The 24566-nt window shown below is 42.0% G+C and overlaps 1 protein-coding gene across 2 annotated transcripts in view; it reads right to left on the bottom strand.

Moving 5' to 3' along the window:
* Nucleotides 1–11040: 11040 nt before the first annotated feature.
* LOC103303198 (nuclear body protein SP140-like protein) overlaps nucleotides 11041–24566 on the bottom strand; it is a 68751-nt gene continuing 55225 nt past the window's right edge. Inside the window, exons 20-27 of one of the 2 annotated variants that reach the window (XM_054722783.1) lie at nucleotides 22743–22885; nucleotides 22253–22288; nucleotides 18450–18491; nucleotides 15325–15440; nucleotides 13539–13659; nucleotides 13186–13257; nucleotides 12511–12641; nucleotides 11041–11380 (exon numbers count right to left, since the gene is read on the bottom strand). In XM_054722783.1, coding sequence (XP_054578758.1) covers nucleotides 11347–11380; nucleotides 12511–12641; nucleotides 13186–13257; nucleotides 13539–13659; nucleotides 15325–15440; nucleotides 18450–18491; nucleotides 22253–22288; nucleotides 22743–22885 — 695 coding nt within the window. In that variant the 3' untranslated portion in view covers nucleotides 11041–11346. Of the gene's footprint in view, nucleotides 11381–12497; nucleotides 12642–13185; nucleotides 13258–13538; nucleotides 13660–15324; nucleotides 15441–18449; nucleotides 18492–22252; nucleotides 22289–22742; nucleotides 22886–24566 lie in introns of both variants that reach the window. The other variant, XM_054722782.1, reaches the window with a different exon arrangement.

Below are 24566 nucleotides of genomic sequence, written 5' to 3' on the forward strand. Positions count from 1 at the left end.
TGCCTGCTGGCAGGGCCCCAGCACTGATCACATATCTTGTGAAACCCAGGTTTCTTCTTCAGGGAGGGCCCAGCTCACTCCACTGGGCAAGAGACAGATCCATGGTACCAACCATTACGAGGCTTCAACCTCAGCATGAACAGAAAGCTCAGTCAACAGCTGTGGACAATTAGATTGTGAGAAGATGGTCCCTCTTGGCCAAAAGGGCAAGAGGGGCCAATATAGAATGCTCAGGTGCCTTCCCAGGGGGCCCTCTACATAGTGGAAGGGATTAAATCCTTTCATGTCCTTTTCAAATTGCTGCCAGACATTCAAAGAATTAGTTTGTAAGTTTGTTTGGGATAATTGTATATTATGCTGTTGTAACTCTAAAATGTCTAGAGATGTGTTACCTTTATCTCCAATCACCAAAAAGATGATTTTTTAAATTGATACCCAAGGGTGTGAGGTACCATTATAGGTAATGGGGATAACACAAATCTGGGAAAAATTATAATGACATTGTAGAATAATATTATGTAAGGATATTCTTTGCTCTAGGCAATGGCAATTCCATTTCAAACTGGCTGCCAATTTCTTTTTGTATAGACAAGATCTTAGTTACATTTACTACACCTTTCCCAGGAGCAAGTAGTGATAGTCCCTTTCTTTGGTATCCACACAAGCCAAAAACCTCTCTTTAATTTTATACACAAAGGAGCAATGGTTTGATTTTGTGTCATACAAAAGGTAAGCTGGGTGGAGACCCCTGTGTAATTATTCTAATAATTTTTTGATGGAGTCTTTCGGGATTTTTATGTACAACATCATGTCATCTGTGAATAAGAACAGTTTTACTTCTTCTTTTCCAATTTGGATGCCTTTTATTTCTTCTTGTCTAATCGCAATGGCTAATACTTCCAGTACTATGTCGAACAGGAGTGGTGAGAGTGGGCATCCCTGTCTTGTTCCTGTTCTTAGGGGAAATGGTTTTAGTTTTTGCCCATTGAGTATGATGTTGGCTTTGGGTTTGTCATATATGGCTTTTATTATGTTGAGGTATGATCCTTCTATTCCCACCTTGCTGAGAATTTTTATCAAAAAAGGGTGTTGGATTTTGTCAAATGCTTTTTCTGCATTAATTGATATGACTATGTGGTTTTTATCTCTCAATTTGTTTATGTGATGTATCACGTTTATTGATTTGTGGATATTGTACCATCCTTGCATCCCTGGGATAAATCCTACTTGGTCATAGTGTATGATCTTTCTGATGTACTGCTGGATCTGATTTGCCAGAATTTTGTTGAGGATTTTGGCATCTATGTTCATGAGGGATATTGGCCTGTAATTCTCTTTCATTGTGTTGTCTTTTTCTGGTTTTGGTATTAGGGTGATGCTGGCTTCATAGAATGAGCTTGGAAGTGTTCCTTCCTCTTGAATTTTTTGGAATAGTCTGAGGAGGCTAGGTTTTAGTTCTTCCTTGAATGTTTGGTAAAATCCCCTGTGAAGACGTCTGGCCCTGGGCTTTTGTTTGCTGGAAGCTTTTTGATGACTGCTTCAATTTCTTTCATAGTTATAGGCTTATTGAGCTTTTTAGATTCTTCCTGATTGAGTTTTGGACGGTTGTATTTTTCTAGGAATATGTCCATGTCCTCCAGGTTGTCCATTTTGTTGGAATAGAGTTGTTCATAGTATTTTTTAACAATCCTTTGTATTTCTGTGGGGTCTGTTGTTATTTCTCCTCTTTCATTTCTGATTTTGTTTATTTGGGTCCTCTCTCTTTGCTTCTTGGTGAGCCTGGCTAGAGGTTCATCAATCTTGTTTATCCTTTCAAAGAACCAGCTCTTAGTTTTGTTGATCTTTTGTATTGTTTTTTTTTTTTTTTTTGTCTCTATGTCGTTTATCTCCACTCTGATCTTTATTATTCCCTTCCTTCTTCTTACACTGGGCTTTTCTTTTTGCTCTCTTTCTAGCTCTTTGAGTTGTAGGGTTAGGTAATTTATTACCATTGTTTCTTGTTTTTTTGCAGGAGGCTTGTAGAGCTATGAACTTCCCTCTCAAGACTGCTTTCGCTGTGTCCCATAGATTTTGGATTGTTGTGTTTTCATTATCGTTTGTTGCCATGATGTTTTTTATTTCTTCTTTGATCTCTCTGGTAACACAGTCCTTTTTTAATAGCATGCTATTTAGTCTCCAGGTGTTTGTTTTTTTTGGATTGTTTTTATTGTAGTTGATTTCCAGTTTTATGCCATTGTGATCTGAGAAAATGTTTGATATGATTTCTATCTCCTTGAATTTGAAGAGACTTTGCCTGTGACCCAATATATGGTCTATCTTTGAAAATGACCCATGTGCACTTGAGAAGAATGAATATTCTGTGGCTTTGGGTGAAATGTTCTGAAGATGTCAATTAATTCCACCTGATCTAGTGAGTCATTTAGCATTGATGTTTCTTTGCTGATTTTTTTGTTTAGAGGATTTGTCCAATGATGACAGTGGGATACTAAACTCCCCTACTCTGATTGTATTGCTCCCTTGATATCCTCCATGAGTTTTTTTTTTTTTTATGTATTTGGGTGCTCTTGTATTGGCTGAGTATATGTTTACCAGAGTTATTTCTTCTTGTTGGATTGCTCCCTTTAGTATTATGAAGTGGTCTTCCTTATCTCCTTTTATGTCCTTCACTTTGAGATCTAATTTGTCAGATATAAGTATTGCTACCCCAGCTTTTTTTTTTCTTTTCCATTCGCCTGAAAAACATTTTTCCATCCCTTCACTATCAGTCTGTGTGCATCTTTTTTCTGAAGTGGGTTTCTTGTAGACAGCAGATATATGGGTCAAGTTTTCTTATCCACTCAGTTACCCTATGTCTTTTGGTTGGGGCATTTAATCCATTTACATTTAAAGTTATTATAGATAGGTACTTGTTTGTTGCCATTTTTATTCTTTACCCCTGTGTTCCTTCTTTGCTTCCTATTTCTTCTTTTTATAGCAGGTCCTTTAGCATTTCTTGCATTGCTGGTTTGGTGGTAATAAACTCCCTTAGTCCTTTTTTGTCTGTGAAGCTCCTGATTTCACCTTCAATTTTGATTGGTAGCTTTGCTGGGTATAGTATTCTTGGATTCAGACCCTTCCTTTGCATGACTTTGTATATATCATTCCATTCCCTTCTGGCCTGATGTGTTTCTGTTGAGAAATCAGTCGCTAGTCTGATGGGGGTTCCTTTGTAGGTAACTTTCTGTCTCTCTCTGGCCTCTTTTAAGATTCTTACTTTGTCATTGGTGTTTGCCAATTTAATTACAATGTGCCTTGGTGTCAGTCTTTTGGGGTTCATTTTGTTTGGGACTCTGAGCTTCTTGGATTTGTGTGAGTTTTTTCTTCCCTATATCAGGGATGTTTTCTGTCATTATTTCTTCAAACAGGTTTTCTATTCCTTGCTCAGTTTCTTCTCCTTTTGGCACCCCTATTATGCAGATAATGCTTCATTTCGTGTTGTCCCAAAGTTCCCTTAGTTTCTCCTTGTGCTTTTTAATTTAATTTTTTTTCTAGAAGCTGCTCTGCTTGGGTATTTTTTCCTACCTTGTCTTCTAGCTCACTGATGTGGTCCTTTGCTTCTTCTAGTATACTGTTGATGCTTTCTATTGAGTTCCTTATAGCAGCGATGTCATTTTTCATTTCTTCTTGGTTCTTTTCATTTCCTCTTGGTTCTTACACATATTGTTGAATTTTTCTTCCATTCTTTTCAGCCACCTTATGACCATTTATCTGAATTCTTTCTCTGACAGGTTGCTTGCCTCCATTTCATTTACTTCCTTTTCTGGTGATGCCTCCTTTTCTTTCATATGTGGGCTGTTTCTTTGTCTCCCCATGATCTCTTTTCTCTGGGTGTCTGGTTATGTAGTTCTCTCTCCTTTTGCTAGGCAAAATCTGACCTTTCCGTGAGAGGGTGCAGAGCTCCTCTGAATCCGTGTGTTCACGCTGCTTGGGGACCAGTGTTCCTGGGTTTGCAGCTGTTCGCTGGGAGTTGTTGTTGTAGATTCCCAGGGTTTTTAGGCTTTTGATAACATCCACTCTCCCCTTCAAGATGGCATGGTCTCCGCATCAGAGCCGGTTGCTCTGGAAGGGATTTCAGCAGCAGTGGAGGCTGCCCGGTCAGGGGAACCCTGTCTGGCAATCCCCAATAGTCCCTTGGAGTATAGCTGTCTCTCAATGCACAAATAAACACTCCCCATGCAATCACACACTTTCCTTTCGTTCTCTCACTCACGCACTATCTTGCAGTCTGCCTTCCTGTCAGCAGCCATCTTCAACTCCCCGGGGCACTATTTCTTTACAAGGTGCAGCTGACTTTAGTTTCAATCTCAGAGCTCAGTATAGTCACACCTTAACCTTTTTCCTGGCCACTGGCCCTAGTCTCTCCTTTCCTTTGATATCTCTTAAGTGCATGGTAAATCCAAAGCTCTTGGATTACAAAAAGAGAGTCATAAGAGTTGCTCAGCTTACTGCTGAATGGTGAACAAGGTAACTGTGATTGATTACTGGTTAAGTCATGTGGAGGGAGGAGGGGCCACACACACACACACACACACACACACACACACACACACACACGTGGGTGCCCAGTCTCTGGCTACTTTCCAAGGTGTGAGGGAAGCAAGCAGGCTGAGAGATGTGAGAGGCTTAGGGCACAATTTTTTTTTTTTAAGTTAAGGAGATTGTTTTATTCAGGCTATTGCAATAAGGAGAACATCCTAATATATAAAAACCCTGGGTCATAATGACCAGTAATGACCGAGGCTTGACCAACTGGAAGTCAGTCCTGCAGTCAGCGCTGGGTTGCCGTGGCAACCCAGCATTGACTGCTTCCACTGCAAGTGCAGTGCCCAGCACTGACTACTGAGGGGGCTGTGAATCAGGACCAGAGAGAGGCCTGAAGTGAGAAGCAGGGACTGATCCATTGCCTCTGAAGCAGCTTTTGATCAGCACTTGCCTCTCTCTTTCTCTCCCAGGCTGGCCAGCAGCCTTGCCTCCATTTCTCTCCAGGCCTCCACCAGGGCTGCTGATCAGCCCTTCCTTTCTGATCAGGTCCCATTGAGAGGCCCAGAAACGCTGACTGGCATAGGAACCGACCAATCAGAACAAAATGTGGGTGCTGTGAAGAACCAATGGCTGCCTAGGAGGTGAAGCTTTTGACATTGATTGGCATAGGAACTGATGAATCAGAACCAAATGTGGGTGCTGTGAAGAACCAATGGCTGCCTAGGAAGTGGAGCTTTTTATTTTTTTAAAAATTTCTTTATTGGTTATGGTATCACATAATTGTCCTCATCCCCCTATTCCCATCCTGAACCCCTCCCCACATATGCCCCCCACCCCCCTGTTGTCCATGACCACTGGCTAGGCTTATATGCATGCATACAAGTCCCTCGGTTGATCTCTCCCACTTTCCCCCACCTTCCCCCGCCTTCACTCCGAGGCTTGACAGTCTGGTCAATGCTTCCCTGTCTCCAGGTCTGTTTTTGTTCTTCAGCTTATGTTGTTCATTATTTCCCCTAGATGTGTGAGATCATGTGATACTAGAAATACACTGATAAGAACCGAAAATGAGGCAAGCCATAATGGTTATTTGCTGGGAGGCAAATGAATCAGTCTGTAGTGAGTTTCTTTCTGGGCCAACAGTTCTTTTGAGTCCCAATTTCAATGTCAAACATTTCCTTATGTGAATATGTCAGCAATGATATTTTAGTTCTGGGTGGTGGACAAATGGTAGTGATGCAGGTCTGACCGTCTCTGGTTTGGTCCTGGGCATCCTTCAGCGGCGCACAATTGCTGTCTGCTAGTATGGCAAGGTGTTTTCAGCATCTTCCATCTCTGCACTGTTTCTCTTCTGTCTTCATGGCTGGAGCAGTCCTGTCAATTCCTCTCTATTGCAGGAATCCACATGGTCTTGGAGTTATTTTCTGTATGTTCTCAGAGCACTTTGTACTGGCTGTTGGATGACACTCACACTTCATTGTGATAATGCAATTAGTTTGTGCCATCCATACTGTGATTTTGAGCCAGGGATCTCATCTGTCTTGTACTTGCTGTGTCCTCTGACCTGAGAATGGTGACTGGCACATAATAAGAGCTCAATTAAGTCCAGCCAGTGTGGCTCAGTGTTGAGTCTTGACCTATGAACCAGGAAGTCATGGTTCAATTCCCATTAGAGCACATGCCCGGGTTGCAGGCTCGATCCCCAGTGGGGTGTGCAGGAGGCTGTCAATCAATGGTTCTCTCTCATTGATGTTTCTCTCTCTCTCCCTCTCCCTTCCTCTCTTAAATCAATAAAAAAAATGCTCAATTAACATTTTTCAGGAAAGTCCTCATATTTCTGTGCTCTAAAGGGGATCATGTGTTTTAGCAAGCATTACATTACTAATATATTTACAGAAAAACTTTACAAAATAGTTCTCAAAATTATATATATATATATATATATACATATATATATATATATATATATATATAATTACATATATATATATGTAATAAGCTACCTTTGTGGAAAAGAACCTAACCTATGAATAAACACAAATCCAGCCAAGATTATTATCAGTTAGTGAGTGAGAATAGCAGGTAAAGGGAAAAGAGAAAAACCAAAAGGTAGATTTAAGGTAAAAAGAAAAGCACTTGAGAAATGGAGAGAGAAAGACACAAATACAGAGGTAGGCAGTAGGTGAGAGGTGAGATTCCTCATGAGAGTGAGCCTCTCAAGGGACACGGGGAGAGAGGGAAGAAAGGGAGCTACAAGGCTCTTTGAGGGAGACAGATGAAGATTCTTCATTTTTTTAAATTTTTATTTTTTATAAATCTTTATTGTTCAGATGATTATTACAGGTGTTCCTCTTCCCCCCCCCCCATAGCTCCCCTCCACCTGATTCCCCACCCCACCCCATACCCTTACCCCCCCGCCCCGCCACTGTCTTCATCCATAGGTGTAAGATTTTTGTCCAATCTCTTCCTGCACCCCTCAGACCCCCTTCCCCCTGAGAATTGTCTGCCGCCTCCCTTTCTATGTCCCTGATTCTATTATATTCACCAGCCCATTCTGTTCTTCAGATTTTTTTATTCACTTGATTTTTAGATTCACTTGTTGGTAGTGAAGATTCTTCATGACTCATTATTTATTTTAGGGGCAGAGCTATCCACACATGAAAATCTAGTGCAATCTTGTGCTGTGGGTCTGATGGATATGCAGAAGACAATTTCATCTTGTTCCCTCGAGATGAACAAAGGAGGCCAGCAAGCAAGGCCAGCATGTGACCAAGCACCTGAAATAATTGGTAAGGCTGGCTAAGGGAGTCTGTCATGTGATGGCACTGTGTATGTCACAGCGGATATGACAGGAGGTGGTCGAGGGAGCACGGGGGTGGAGTGGGGTGAGGTGGTGATGGTGCAAGAGAGGGAGACTGGTGCTCAGTGCAGGGAGCTTCTACCAGTGAGAGTGACTGAAGCACCATTAGCCTTCAGGCCACAGGATTCCCTGGGAAGACAGACCGTCTGGTGCAGGGACATTCCTATCTAGAAGTTCTGCAAGCTGCTGGGTCTCTCCTGGAGTCCCTTTATTATAGGGTTTTCTGCTGCCTCATGGACCCCACCTGGAGACACCTCAGGGGTTTTGTTCCTTTGTGCAGTGATTAGCAGTGAATCCAGTGGGCAGGAAGTGCCTCCAGAAGCCCAGAGATCAGCACGGAGATGTGGACCTGGTGAGGAGTGTGAGGATGGCTTGCCTGGGCCTGCAGAGCATCTGGCATCTGAATTCAGAGCTCCTGTTTCTTGATGTGTTTTACTTTTTTTTTTTAAACAATGTTTTTTTAAATTGATTTCAGAGAGAAGAAGAGAGAGAGTATCATTAGTGAGAGAGAAACATCAATCGACTGCCTCCTACATACCATCCCTACTGGAGATTGAGCCCATAACCCAGACATGTACTCTGACTGGGAATCAAACCAGCAACCTTCTGGTGCATGGGCCGACCCTCAACCACCCGAGCCACTCCAGCTGGGCTTGATACATTTTATTTTGAGTGCACTCCACAGACCATGGTTCACTTAACCATGGGAACCCATTCTTGGGAAATGTGGGAGGCAAGGCTCTGTTTATTGCACATGTGTTGTATGTTGACATCAGAATAGAAACAAGATAGCATGCCTATAATAAAAAAATATGTATTTGGCCTTTGTTTCTAGTTCCTGGCACAGAGTTCTCCAAAACCCAAAGTTCACTCCTACAAGTGTTCTCTGTTGTTTTCAGTACCAAATAAGTCAGGACTTGCTAGCTTGTGTGGTGACAATAAACAGTCTCAGTTCCACTGTCTTACACAAATAAGTTTACTTCTTGCTTACTCAAAGCCCACAGTGCACCTGGGAGCCCCTCTGAGGTGCTAGTAAATACATGTACTGGGCTGTTTCAGTCTCGGGGCTCTGTCCTCTCAAAACCAGGCTCCCATAATCAACGTGCTTGGAGAATTCTCACTGCTCTCCTATGAATTAGTTTGCAAATGACACATGCCACCTCTGATCATAGCCCATTGGTAAGTGTATTAGTCACTCAGCCAGTCCTAATGCAAGGGAATGGAAAAATTTGGAGGATATATGCAATATTTGGTGAACAATACCGTCTCTGCTACAAATAATAAATGATAGACTGGAAAAACCACCAATTCTAGATAATGATGCATCACTGAATCCCCCTAACCCAACAAAGCACACAAAAAGAAGTTAAAAGGGGGAAAAAAAACCCCCAGTCAGAATTTAGACTGTAAACCTAAGTAAAAAATATAAATTGATTAGGAGCTAAAGGATTGAAAATAGACTATGCTACAAGAAAGAGCTTCAAGGATAAAATATTTTGCTTGGTCTGTGATGGAATTTATCCATTTTTCTAGATAACTGTAGTCCCAGAAAGAAAATGTATTCTCTGGCAGGATCTCTGAGCATTTTACCTATTTAGGTGACCATCCTTTTACAGTCATAACATCAGTAAAGGGAGACAGAGCTCCAGACATGTTTATTTTTGAATCATCCCTAAATCCATCAATTATAATAAGAAATGTTTTTGATTAAATCGACTATGAGGTAGAAATTGCATTTAACACCTAACCTCTTCTGTTAGGTCATTATGGCATTTCAGGCCTCTAGAATGAGCTGAGGATTCTTGTTCAATAATCCTTTAAGGATATGGGTATTTTCCTTTTCCCAGAGCACCATTAACTTGGAAAATAAACATTGGTCTCTTTGGGAAGGGCTAGGAAACATATCAACCTTGGTTTTTATGGCCTTCATTTGTTTCCATTTCCATCAACTAGATCAGTGATGGCGAACCTATGACACGCGTGTCACACTGACACGTGTAGCCATTTCTAATGAGGATGAAACATTTGCTGCTCCTGAGGATGAAACATTTGCAAAATAATGTTTTTTCCTCAAAGTGACACACTACCTGAGTTATGCTCAGTTTTTTGGCGAAGTTTGACACACCAAGCTCAAAAGGTTGCCCATCACTGAACTAGACGAATAGACAATGAGAATTGCTGCCTTTTGCTTGAGTTAACATTTTAAATACAGAATCCCTACTATGTGTAGCCACGATGACACATTCATTTGTTTCAGACATGATTTTGAACATTTGACATTCATAAATTCATTTAATCTTCATAATTTTCTATTCCAATAACAAAATATTATTATTGAATGGTGACATGGTGTATTGGGGACTCAAATTTGGAGCAAGCTGGAGACAATAATTTCTGAGGCTGGAGACAATAGTTTCCATTTATTTATTTATTTATTTATTTTTGGGGAGAGTGGAAGAGAGAGAGAAAGACAGAGAGAAACATAGATGTGAGAGAAACACATTGATTGGTTGCCTCCTTCATGAGCCCTGACCAGGGCCTGGGCCAGGGAGCAGCCTGCAACTGAGGTACGTGCCCTTGACTGGAATTGAACCTTGGACCTGTTGGTCTGCAGAGGTACTTTTCTGAATGGTATAGTGTATATTCTGAACCAGCTACCAATATGTGGTATTCTTTTTCCTATAACTGGAATATTTTGGGTCTGAGAACCTGTCAAGCAAAGCTAAAAGATTTGACTGGTAAAGAAATGATACACTCTTTTACTATTCAGACAGTTTGATACTTACATAGACAACAAAAGGAAGAAAAGCAAAGGTACCAGCTTCACATGTCCTCTGTACCATAGGATTGTACCCAAACAAAGGGATTGTGGATGCCTTATGGTGCAACATGAGTGATGGTTCATGTTGCAGCCAGCAGTTGTATAGCCTACAGCTGTGCCCTAAATAAAGAATCAGAAGGCCTCAGACCTCATCAGAACTTGGAACGAAAGGAGAGAGTCATGATAGCGTCTGGAAGATAAGGCGATGAATGGAAAATGGCTTTGTAGCAGCTCCTCACAAGTCTCCCACGCTCTCCATGTTTTGGAAAAATCACTGGGCATTCTTCCAAGGCCTAAAGCAGAGCAGCTGCATTTAAGTCTTGCCTATGTGGGCCGTGTGGAGACATGCAAGGTCACCAGGATGTCATGGCAGAGCCATTCCCCAACAGAACCAAGAACCATCAGAGGTTTTAGTGCGTGAGGAATGCTTTTATCAGCTGTACCAATTAGGATTCTGACTCTATGAATTAAATGTTGGAAACAGTATGGTATACTATGTGCTTCCTGATGCCATGGGGTAAAGGCAAAAAGGTATTCATTACGGTAATCAGTAACCAAAATATATAAATAACACTGGCTTTACCAAAATATAGAAATAACAGTAGTTTTCTATAACAGGCAACAATAAGTAAGAAACTGTAATGGGAAAAAGGTCACTTTCATAATAATAAGAAATAGTATAAAATACCTGACAGTAAAAAGAAAAAGCAAGAAATGAGTAAGTTCTATGTCAGGAGGAGGAGAGGAGAGAAAACTTTACCTAACAAAATAATAAATAATTTAAATAAATGGAAACAGATGATATAGTTCTTTATAGAAAGACTCAATATTGTTATTGTAAATTTCACTCCAATTTATTTAATAAGAGATCTGGACAAAGCAATTTTACATTTTCTTTAGAAAAATAAATGAGCTGAAATAATGACAAAATAAGTTTGAAAAAAGAAGTGTGATATGATTGTTTTTGCATATCATTAGGCAGAATGGTTAGCAGGACCACGGGCATTTGACCATGTAATATTGGAGGCTCTGAAGGGGGAAACAGAAATGGACAAAAATCACAAAGTAATGGGCTTGGACTGAGAACTGTTCTTGCTGATTTACTGAATTCCAAAAATGTATTTGAATTTTCTTTCAAACATGGCCTCTACTTGTATTCCCAGCATAATGAATTTGTGGTCCTGAAAAAGCAAAGAGAAAAACAATATTAGCCATTGCCAATGAGCTTAGACTCCCAAAGTTTCAGGTAGCCAAGATCTTCATTTTAGGTCACCCCCAAATGTCAAGTGAGTCTTTATCCAGTTAAGAATAGCTAATGTTCTCTGATAGCTTGATCATTTTTTCTTTATCTGGAAGACAGAGAAACAAAAATAGTACTATACTGCAGCCTAATTCTTCACCAGAAATTGATTGATTGATTTAATTTGACAAAATAGAAGTTATTTGAGTTTTGAGCAAAGCCCATATTATTTGCAACAATATAGTGGTATGGAAATGTCTACAGTAAATTTATTGTGCCTTCTTCTCCCTTCTTTCTCGCCCCTTGAGGCAATCCTTGTTAACGTGTGTGTGTGTGTGTGTGTGTGTGTGTGTGTGTGTGTGTGTGAATCCTCACCTGAAGCTATTTTTTCCACTCGAGTATATTTTCCCATTTATTTATTTATTTATTTTTGGGGAGAGTGGAAGAGAGAGGGAAAGACAGAGAGAAACATCGATGTGAGAGAAACACATTGATTGGTTGCCTCCTTCATGAGCCCTGACCAGGGCCTGGGCCAGGGAGCAGCCTGCAACTGAGGTACGTGCCCTTGACTGGAATTGAACCTTGGACCTGTTGGTCCGCAGGCTGACGCTGTATCCACTGAGCCAAACAGGCTAGGGCCTTGTTAACTTTTTGACACAGCACTAGGAGATTTGGATGTAAAAATATCCAAGGTTTTGAAATTTGAGAAATTTGATTTGGTATCTTCCTTTACAGAAGACAAACACTGGTTGCCTTTAAAAAGCACTCTGTTTCCTGTGGAAGGGACTAGATCTGCAGTCTACTGTTCTCTGGGAGAAAATTGGCTATCTAGCAGTGAGCAGACTCTGAGGTCCTAGGACAGTGTTTGCAATGACACCTCTGGTTGATTATTATATTTTCACCTCTGTAGACCACAGGGCTTTTAGAATCCTTCTAGAATTTTTACTTGTGTGTGCTTGCCACATGATGAGGGGAGTTGTAACATTTACCTGATATAAGAAGAGGAAAGGCAAAGTGACTTAATCGAAAGAAAAAGGGATGCAGGGACAGCCACTTACCTTGTAAACTGACCTGTGGTTCTGAAAGATGAGGCGCATGTCCTGCACAAACTCCTTCACTTTGAGGTACAACTTGGAAGCCAGCTTTTCTCTGATTTTGTTTAACCACATGCACTTCTTTAGGCTCTGAGGTGGCTTTTTACTCTGTGGATGAAAGTGTCAAAGGGCAGGCTATTGGCATGATTCCAAGTCTACTTTCTATAGACTCTCACTGCTATGACTGTTTATGTCCCCTCCGCCTCCCCCAACTCAGATGTTGAAATTCTAACCCCCAATGTGATGGTATTAGGAGATGGGGCCTTTGGGAGATAATTAGGTCAGGAGGGTGGAGTGCTCATGAATAGGATTAATGCCCTTTATAAGGGGACCCCAGAGAGCTCTTTCCCTGTTTCTACCATGTGAGGACACAACATGAAGTTGTCAGTCTGCAACCTGGAAGAGGGCTTTCATCAGAATCTGACCATGTTGGTACTCAGATCTTGGACTTCCGGCCTCCAGAACTGTGAGAAACAAATTTCTGTTGTTGAAGCCACCCAGTCTGTGGTACTTTGTTATAGCAGCCTAAGCTGCTAAGGGCTGACTAAGTTGACTGAGATATCTATCAACAAGGCAATGACAATGACAACCTATTGCAGTCATTACACAAATTTGACAAATGTCAGTTTGGGACTTTGTTGCTGTTACTTACATAATATGGTTTTGGGGTAAAAAAGGAGCTTTTTGACCAGGCACAGACATTCAAGAGGAGTAACTCACATTTCTGCAAAAGATATAAGAGATCTTAAGTGAAAAGCAGCTTGGAGAGAATGAATTGCTATGCATGTTCAGGAAGAATGCACAACACCCAAACCCATGGACTCGGAAACAAACACAGAACGGGGATTTCCTTTGGATACACATTTTGGTGTTAGGTGTGATCAAAGCACAGAGAAAAAAGCACAGCAGCTTGCCTCTGGGCACCATTCCTCCAGCCCCTGCAAGACTGATTCTTTTCTCAATTCAACAGAAAGGAGGAGGCTTCAGCTTCCTGTTGCAACTCACCAACTGCTCCTCATGCAGCATTTTCCTTTCTAGGACTTCCGATTCCACAGGACATGGTTGACTTTTTGGGCACCTTTCCTGAATAACCTTTATCTGGCACAAGATGCAACTCCATGGGTTCCTGAGAGGCAGGACATGAAGTGAGCAGGGGCAGGTTCTCTGGGAAGCAGCCATTGTTCCTGCAGCTGTTGAAGTCCTCAAAACGGCCACCTTGAAGCCAACTTTTCTCTTGGAAACCCTTCCACACTAGAGTCCCATTTAGACTCAATTGCCAAAGACACCCCTCTGCTGAGTTAGGTGCCATAGTGGGTGATGGACTCTCATTCACTTCAAAACTTAGGGTTCCCAATTGAGCCACTGTAAGTATGGTAATGATCCCTGTCTGCCACAGTTGAGTATTGGCAACCAGTACCATAAAGACCAAAGTATTGGGCCTTGATGAACCATCAGGCCATAGGAAAAGTCAGAAACCAGCTGTTGTCTCTCAATTTTGCTGAATAAGCACAGAGTACAAGCGATGAGCATCCTCCCCAGTGGCATGGCCATATCTATACCTAGAATCTGTGCTGCAGAGACTTCTTGGGAAGGAACCCTACACACAGAGTGTCAGATATTCTATTTGCCTCTAGAGCCCTCTCTCCCAGGTTCTCTGTGCTGGGAGGATCTCCACAATCAGGTGGATACAATGATTCATCTTAGAGATATCATTTAGCTTCTCCCCTGGGCCACTTCAGTCCTTTCTCAGAGGCCCCTTACAAATTAATAGGTACAAACTGTCAGTTATAAAAACAGTCATGGGGATGTAAAGTATAGCATAGGGAAAAGAGTAACATTATGTTAACTATGTATGGTGCCAAATGGGTACTCGACTTAGTTAGGATATGAATAGGTAAATTATATAAATGTCTATTTACTATGTTATACACCTAAAACTAATAATATAATGTTGCATGTCAATTGTAATTGGAAAAAAAAAGAGGCCCATTACACAGTGTCCATGGTTCAGGGATGGGGACTATCTGTGGGTTCAACAAAAAAGTGCATCTACCTTCTGCCTCTGCAGACTGCCTGACTGACTAGAGAGGTTTATGCCAAATCCCTGAGGTGGCACCACTGCCTGGGAGCTACCTGAGAGCAGCTGGGTTACGTTAGATTCTTCCCATTATGGAGGGCAATGCTCTGTCCTCATGGGGATACACACATTCCAGGTAGACATCCTCTGCCCACACCACCACTTATAGATGCCTTACCAATATCCATGTTAGCCTGCGTACCATCACCTCTGACCAAGGATGCATTTTACAGCAAAGGGAATGCAGCAGTGGACTCACCCTGAGGATCCATGAGTCTTATTATGGACCCTGTCACCCAGTGTCAGCTGATCTGGTAGACCGTGGGGATGGCTTTCAGAGGACTCATCAGAGCCCCAGCTTTCAGCTTTGAGATGTTCCCAAGGCAGGTGGTATATGCTTCCAACCAGCAGCTAATGTATGGTATCATCATCCCATCAAAGAGCATGGGTTAGGGAACAAAGCAGGGGAGGTGGTGGTGACACCTCTTTCTATTCCACCTAAAAACCACTTGAGGAATTTTCACTTCCCATGAATCTACTGCTGCCAGCACAGTTAAATAGCTCTGGATCATATTTCTGGATCCTGATACTTAAGGACCCTGCTCCCTCTGCATCAAGACACATACAACCAGATAAACTTTGTAGGCTGAGTGTGGGCGGTGGGAAGAGCTCTACCACAAGAAGGAAGGGCAAGAGGGGCCAAGTGTCACTAACCTGTCAGGATCGATATGTTGGATGTGGCATGTCTCATGAAAGGATCTTGAACAAGTATCACAGCAAAATAGCGTTCCTCCTTTATGGCATACCTCACATATATTTGAGTTTTCTGGCTAGAAAGGGAGATAATGTAGATATCACTGGGATCAGTGAGATTCCAGAAGGACAACATCATTGGACTCTAGAACACACAGATTTTGCTTGTACCAAGGTGAAACTTGTAATATTAAAGAATAATACTGAGCAGAGATTTTAGAAGAAGACATTCTGGTCTGCAGTGAGGTTCAGGAGGAAGTGGCTGTATTCAGTCAGAAAGTTTTCCTTATGGAGACAGAGATTCGGCTAGCAACAAAAAGGGTGAATTAAAGATAACCTGAGAAATTCATTATTCTTCTGGAAAAATATGGTTCAGAAATACAGTGTCTTATCTGGTTGTCTACATTGCATCATGTAAATTGCCTCATCAAAGAGTGACTTACAGAGAATTTAATATGATGGAATAAACTCCTGAGATATCACTGCACCTCATTTTCTCAACCATAAGTTCCCCATGAGTTTAAAGGCCAGGGAAGGTATTACTGGACTATGGATTCTGTGCTTGGAGGGCCCCTGGGCTTGTGACAGTACCTCTGGGTTGGAGAGACCCTGGGCATAGATGACCAGGTAAATGTCAGGCTATACCGAGCTCTTTAGCTCTGGGAGGCTGGGGAAGATGCCTCAACTCAGCTTGGCATGAAAGGTGTGGAGGTGCCATCTCTGAATGGCCAGGGAGTATGATAATGACAACCACTGGGTCCATGGATGATCTGGTGCTTTGTTCTATATAAGAAAGATGGAGGAATCCACAAAACTGAATGATGCTGGGTCTTCCACAATTTTAATATGCAGGTCCTTCAGCCAGATTTACTTTCATTTAGTGAAGTCAATAATTTGATAGTGTTTGCATCTAAGTATTGTGAAATGAAAAAACACACACTGAAGATGGTAGAAATTATAGACAAAAATAAGAATTGGTCAAGGAATGAGTCCATTGGAAGGTGAGAAAAATCATGTTTTTCATTGTGTGTGTGTGTGGATGGTAATCTATGTGGCAATAACATGTGAATCTTTACATATTAAATTTCTATGTATGAGGGTCATGTGTCTGTGATGGAGAAATGTCCAGAAGTTTTTGGCTCCACCTGAGTAGAAAGATAACTGTTTGAGGAGAACTCTGTGGTGGGGGAATGTCTCATTCAATGTGTTGGTAACAGCTCTACATTTAGATGAAAATATCTTTTCTACACAATGGGTTAGAAGGAGGAATTAACATTCTCCTGTGACAGTGTAGGTATAAAATAATGCACAGACTTGAGGACTGGCTCACTCAGTGATAGGTGGTTTGAGATGCTGGCGGGTGATGAGGAAGTGGGGAGGTGACAGGAAGTGCCATTCCACTTCTTCCTTCTAGAAACACTATGCTTTGTTCTCTGACTCTCTACTTCCTTGGATTCCCGCCCCCCCCCTCTCTAAAACTCTGCCTCTTCTTGAAGGCTCTTCACTTAGAATGTTGGAATTCCTTGGGGCTCTGTCCTACATCCCCCACTCCTTCACTGCTCCCATGACCATGCTTACCTTACTTATCTTAGACTTTAAAACCTGTGTCTCTGGTCTCCTTCCCAGGCCCTAAACCTCCACACTCTATTTTCCATAATCTCCAGATAGAAGTCTTTCATCAAGTCTAAAATCCACCCTGTCCCTAACTATATTCCTTGTCTTCATGTCTGTAATCTGCTCCTCTTTTAGCTCCCATCTCACCAAAGAACCCATAATTCACCCAGGAACCCAGAAGTGAACATGGATTCTGCTTTTTTCCCATACCTAGATATCCAATCCATCAACAGTGTTGCAGATCCCAATTTTTAAATATCTCATCTCATTCTCAGTGCTTCTGTGAGTTCCACTGCTATAAGAATGTAGAGACCTTAATCACAATACCATCTTATTAGAAAAAAAAAAAAAGGTCTGCTACTAAAGTTACAAATCATAACAGTCCGAATATCATCTCTGGGTCCAATGAGCTTAGGTGAATTGGGCTATACCCCAGTTTGTAAATTCTCTGCATTTATAAATTTAATATAAGAAGAGACACAAAAGCCACATGCATGAGGAAATTCTAAGCTGCAATGTGTCTCTTGCCCATGTTCTCCCTTACAATAGGAAAACTTATATAATGCCTCATTAGGGACATCCTTGGGCACATCCCCACATGTGTCTTGCTGGCTCTGTCATGGGGCCATGTAACTGTTTATCCTTTTTGTCATAACAAATGAGACTCATGGATGCTGATCACTATTGTTAGGCTTTTGGGTCAAGGTTTCTGAACCTTAGGTATCGTTGGAATGAATTGATGTCCTTCCAGTCTGGAACAATGACTGCCTCAGCTTTTACCTCCAGCCCGGAGCAGAGAGCATGGACAAACTACCCAGTTTGATCCAAGGCATAATGACCTGAGAGGTGACAATGTCACCACCTGCCTCTCTGAGTGTCCTAGGAACCCCCCCCCCCCATTAGTTATTTTCCCATGTTACACAATGAAGTGGATCCATAAAGGATTCTCTTGCCCTGAGTACATTTCTCTGCAGGACTCATGACAGGATGTACACCTTGAACTTACCAGCCTGGTGAGGCCTGTTCCTTTTGTTTGATGTATGAAACCATCTTATCACTGCCTGCACCATGGAGTGGATGTTTGAGATTTTCCTTCTCTTCCCTTCTGCTTTCTTTAAAATTCTGCTATCTTCTCGAATTTGCTCCCTACTCCTAATCTTCAGGCCAGCCTTGCCTATTTCTACTCCAAGACCCATCTCTAGAGACCCCAGTGGTTTAGAGCTCTGCCTCTCATACTAATAGGAAAACAGGATGGTTTCCACCAAACAAATGGAAAGGATGCTTTCATATTGAGACACCCAACTCCAGAACCATCTACCTGGTGTGGGTATTGCATCTGCTGTTCTCTGCTCATCACACATAGTGACATGTTCTAACTGAGTGTGAGCATGCTTCAGGGAAAGACGACAATGACAGAGATAATGTACTGAAAAGGCCTGGATTATTTTTGGGTTACAGGTGGCAGTACTTACATATGGGTCAGTAATGTTATCACTGTGAGACTCTGGTATTATCTATAGAAAATAGAATAAGATTGAGTGACAATATTGAATACAAGTTTTCATTAACCACACATTTGAGCATACTTTTTATACAAAGGATTAATGCTTTCCCTTTACAGCTGCTTTTGTGAGTCTATATTTCTAATTGGAGAATAAAAAACATTAAATTATGTGTCAGTGATGGTTTTGCCCAATGCAAATTCCATTCTGTGGAACTTAGACCCAAGGTGGCTTTAAGCCCTGTAGGGAGGGAGGCTGGCCCTGGTTTTCACAGATGGAGTTGGAGCTTAAATGAGAGGCTTGTACTGAGAACTCATCCACAGCCCCCAGTGACCATAGGGCCCAGAGTCCTGGGTGCCATACAAATGTTTTTTCAGACTCCACAGCATTCTGCAGCTCTCCTGGGACACAGCTCTAAAGATAAATGGGTACAAAGTCCCAGTTCTGCATCTTTTCTTGAAGGTGAGTACCTCTCCACTTTTTCCTGAATCCCAAGGGCTTGCATTGACCTTGGGTATCTGTGAAATGACTGGGCCTCCTTTCAGCCTGGGGCAATGACTACCTCAGCTGGGGCAGAGAGGCTATAGAGAAACCACCCAGTGGACCCAAGGCATAATGACCAAAGAGGTGGCCATGTAACTGCCTGCATCTCTGGGTGTCCTAGAACCTCACCCCACCCCATGAGTTATTCTCCATGTTAGACAATAAAGTTGAAACAATCATATAAGGTCAGCTCTGACTCATTATCTATTTTAAAGGCTTATTCTCACCTCTATCTCTTATGTTTTAATGCTTAAAGAAGTTCTGGTCTAGATTGATGACAGAGAAACATCTATCAGCCACCTCTTGCACACCCCATACTGGGGATGTGCCTGCAACCAAGGTACATGCCCTTGACTAGAATCAAACCTGGGACCCTTCAGTCCACAAGCAGACACTCTATCCACTGAGCCAAACCAGTTTGGGCCAATATATATATTTTACACGCAATTTAAAAAATAATGAGAGAAAAAACCAAGATGGCAGCATAGGTAAACACCTAAACTTGCTACCTCGCACAACAACTTCAAAACCACAACTAAAAGACAAAACGGACATCATCCAGAACCACAGGAAGGCTGGCTGAGTGGAAATTCTACAACTAAAAGGGAAGAGAAAAGCACACTGAGACTCAGAGGAGCTGTGGAAGTAAAGTGCAGAGGTATGGAGGTGCGCACGCAGAGAGGGCTGGCAACTGAGTACACAGCTGGCTTTTTCAATCCGGAGGGAGAAACAAGCTCACGATTGCTCTGAACTTCAGTTCTGGGTGAGACTCTGGGGACCCAGACACATATGGGGAGAAACTGGACTGTCTGGCATCGGGCAGAACTCTAGGGAAGCTTTCTCTTAGAGGTGCTTGCAGTGATTACCAAGGGACACTGAGACCCGAGGGCCTCTTGGGGTAGGGCTAATAGGAAGCCATTGCTGTTTGCTCCACCCTGAGACTCCACCCCATCCAAGCTGTGCGAAGAGGCTTTTGCAAATGAATGGCCTGGTCCTTTGAAATTTAAACTTACCTAACAAAATGCATCTGAGTCAGTGAGACCAGAACATCCAAAAGAAGGCCCAAGACCCCACAGCAGCCTGCATTGCTTCACAGCTAGGCCTCATCTGGGCACCTCCAAAACCCAAACAAAGAAGAGGAATCTGCAGATCTCTCCGTAGCTCCTGCTGGGTGGCCTCAGGCAGAGGCTAAATTAGCACCTCCTTGGGGATCCAAGAGCCAGTGTACCCAGGGGTAAGAGTAGGACCATCCAGATTATAACTCCTCAGATCCATAGGGACACACTCAGGGGGCAGGCTCAGTGAGTGCCAAAGCCCCACTGAAGCAAGCATTGCCTCATAAGGGTGTCTCCAGCACAGAAATTCTCCCATCATAGACACAGCTGATCCTCACAGCCAATTGGCCTGGAGTTCAATTCCTCCCAGTGATACCAACAACAATCAAGGCTTAACTACAACAAGACTGTGCACACAGCCCACAAAGGGATGCACCAAGAGTGTCCACCTCAGGTAACTGGGGAAGCTGAGCCACTGGGCCCTATAGGACACCTAGCACACAAAGCCACTCTACCAACACAGGGAAGCAGCCGAAATGCGAAGACAAAGAAACAGGTCACAAATGAAAGAAATGGAGGAAAGCAAATGACTGGATATAGAGTTCAAAACCACGGTTATAAGGTTTTTCAAGAATTTTCTAGAAAAGGCCAATAAATTTAGTGAGACCATTGAGGATATGGAAAAGGACCAACTAGAAATTAAGCATACACTGACTGAAATAAAAAAAAATATACAGATTTCCAACAGCAGACTAGAGGATCCCAAAAATCAAGTAAAAGATTTGAAATACAAAGAAGCAAAAAACACCCAACCAGAAAAGCAAAATTTAGAAAAAAGAATCCAAAAATATGAAGATAGTGTAAGGAGCCTCTGGGACAACTTCAAGTGTATCAACATCTGAATTATGGGGGTGCCAGAAGAAGAGAGAGCAAGATACTGAAAACCTATTTGAAGAAATAATGACAAAAAACTTCCCCCACCTGGTGAAAGAAATAGACTTACAAGTCCAGGAAGCATAGAGAACCCCAAAGAAAAGGAATCCAAAGAGGACCACATCAAGACACATCATAACTAAAATGCCAAGACCAAAAGACAAAGAGAGAATCTTTTTTTTTTTTAAACCAAAGCTCCATTTTCTTTATTTTTTTTTAAAAAATATATTTTATTGATTTTTTTACAGAGAGTAATGGAGAGGAATAGAGAGCTAGAAACATCGATGAGAGAGAAACATCGATCAGCTGCCTCCTGCACACCTCCCACTGGGGATGTGCCCACAACCAATGCATGTGCCCTTGACCAGAATCGAACATGGGACCCTTCAGTCCGCAGGCTGACGCTCTAACCACTGAGCCAAACCCTTTTCGACCAAAGAGAGAATCTTAAAAGCAGCAAGAGAAATACAGTTAGTTACCTACAAGGTAATACCCATACGATTGTCAGCTGATTTCTCAACAGAAACTATGCAGGTCAGAAGGGAGTGGCAAGAAATATTCAAAGTGATGAATAGCAAGAACCTACAACCAAGATTACTCTACCCAGCAAAGCTATCATTCAGAATTGAAGGGCAGATAAAGAGCTTCACAGATAAGAAAAAGCTAAAGGAGTTCATCACCACCAAACCAGTATTATACAAAATGCTGAAAGGTATTCTTTATGAAGAGGAAGAAGAAGAAAAAGGTAAAGATAAAAATTATGAACAACAAATACATATCTATCAACAAGTGAATCTAAAAATCAAGTGAATAAAAAATCTGATGAACACAATAAACTGGTGAATATAATAGAATCAGGGGCATAGAAAGGGAGTGGACTGACAATTCTCGGGGGGAAAGGGGTGTGGGGGTGTGGGAAGAGACTGGACAAAAACCGTACACCTATGAATGAGGGGGGGGGTGTAAGGGCAGAGGGTGGGGTGGGAACCGGGTGGAGGGGAGGTATGGGGGAAAAAAAGAGGGACAATTGTAATTATCTGAACAATAAAGATTTATATATAAAAAAAGAAGTTCTGGTCTAGATACTGTAATGTTTGAAAGCAGCAAATGCAAAAATCCCCATGTTATAAAATCAAACTTTACTAGAATTAATGAAGTTAGGAGCTATAGAATAAGGCCAGAGCAATGGAAAATCAACAATATGATAGGTGAGATATAGGCAGAAAGTCATGCGATAATTACCTTTCTTCTTCTTGGTGGGTCTGGTAGAATTTTTTTCTGAAAGAGAAATGAGATTAATGCTATGAGGATTCTTTGTGTCCTCTTTGTACTTCTGTACTTTTTCTACTGTTTTGAGCTTGGTATTTCCAGCTGCTTCCCAGATATGTTACTATGCTACTTTATTGGTCCCCAAAGCCTAAGATGGCCTCCTCTGCCCCCCCCCATCCCCCTATTTAAATTACTTTCTTGTGACCATATTACACAGTGGCAACTACTAGTGACAGAGTCAAGACTACAATTACTGTCTACCTTCAAAGAGAGAAGAGTTCATGCACTTAGAGGATTACACTGTGATAAACTGGCCAATATGGGAGTGGAATGTTAGTTAGTAATAGCATGCATTGTGACCTGTGCAAGGGAAGTCATGATGGTTTTCTGAACATCGATAAAGCTTGGAGTTTGTGAACTATGACACTCCATCCTTAATGGAAGCCCTTTGTCATTAGAATACCTGAATCAGGCATTTCAGGGGATATCCACCGCAGCGTACACTCATCTTCCAATTCTTGGACCTTTCGTGGTTTCCTTCAATTTCAAATTCCTTGAGGGTGAGCTGCTTCCCATTCTCTGTCCTTATACACTTTGCCGAGATTCCTGTGAGACCAGGCAAGACAGGCTGAGCTCCCTTTGTTGCCAGTGAGTGCCCCTGACTGTGAAAACCCCTAAAGGGGTCCTCAAACTTTTTAAACAGGGGGCCAGTTCACTGTCCCTCAGACCGTTGGAGGGCCGGACTATAGTTTTAAAAAAATTATGAACAAATTCCTATGCACACTGCACATATCTTATTTTGAAGTAAAAATACAAAACGGCAAACACACCCGCATGTGGCCTGCGGGCCGTAGTTTGAGGACGCCTGCCTAGAACTTGGCCTCCTATCACCCATTTGGGGCTTAGAATCAGCAACACAGGAGAGCTGAGTTCCCTCTCAGGGGCCCCACAACAACCTGAAGAGCGGTGATGGAAGGGACTTCCTACCTTGTGTGCACACTTTCTTTGACTGTGCAATGAGAAGGGCAATAATTATTACTAACATTTGCTTTTACAAAGCATTTAATTATATTCAAAAGAGAGAGGGAAAAAAAGAATAACTCTAAAAAAAAAAAAAAAAAAAGAAGAAGACCAGGATTCTTTCCCTTCCCTTCTCTGAGACTCAGGATAGAGCCAGGCTGAATTTCAGAGAAGACAGATGAGGGCACACAGGCGGCCATGTGGCAGCTGTCACCACAGCCATGTCTGTCTAGTCTTGCCCAATGATGATCATCCAGTTAATGGAAGCAATTATTTCTCATATTTTGGACTCATGGCTATTTTATGCGGAAAGTAATTATGGAAATGTTATGTAGTAGAAAAAGTTAAATTACTCACATGCAATATAGTCATAGGGCACACATTTATACTTGTTGGTGCCTAAAGAATTCTATTTTGGGAGGGGGAATCAATTGTGGCTGCTAAACATTTGTGCTGTACTTCAACAATCATAATTTGTAAATTATTTTATACCTGTTATTTCATTTTTTCTCATAATAATATGGTAAAGCAAGTTTTATTACTATTCCCATTTTGTAGAGGAGGAAGTTTAGGATGAGAGAGAAGAATAGCTTGGTCCAGTTGCAACAGACACTCTTGGTATAGCTGAAACTTGAAGCCAGGTATCCTGATTCTAAAACCTGTGCTCCTGGCTAGCATAAGGTGGTATAGGTGTCGAGATGCTGTGCAGAAAAGACCTAACAGAGAAAACCTGAGACAACTGTCTTCTAGAAATGTCTGCTTCCAAGGCTGCTCCTTGGCTGACATCTGAAAGTCTGGATTTTGGAAGGGGTCCCACCGTTCCCATGTGGCATGTGCTGAACACTTGCTTTCCTTCTGGAAGTCTGGAATTTTGGCAGATGCGAGGTAAAGTGTACCTATGTGGCTAACTCCTGGTAAGAACCCTGTGACTCCTAGGCTCAGGGCAGCTTCCCTGAGAGACAACATCTCACATGTGCTGTTATGATTTGTTGCTGGAGAATTAAATGTGTCCTGTATGACTCCACTGGGAGAGGACCCTTGGAAACTGGCACCTATTTTCTTTAGACTTTGTCCTATATGCGTTTTTCCTTTGCTGATTTTGCTTTGTATCAACTTAATAAATCACAGCAATGAATTAGATTATATGCTGAGTCCTGTGAGCCCTCTTAGTAAATCACCAAACCTTGGGATGGTCGTGGAGACCCTGACACAGGTGTCTAGCCCCTGAACAAAATAATATCCACATGGGTGGTTTCTAGTTGAAAAG

This window comes from Eptesicus fuscus, chromosome 11 (genome assembly GCF_027574615.1).
Source record: "Eptesicus fuscus isolate TK198812 chromosome 11, DD_ASM_mEF_20220401, whole genome shotgun sequence".
NCBI lineage: Eukaryota > Metazoa > Chordata > Mammalia > Chiroptera > Vespertilionidae > Eptesicus > Eptesicus fuscus.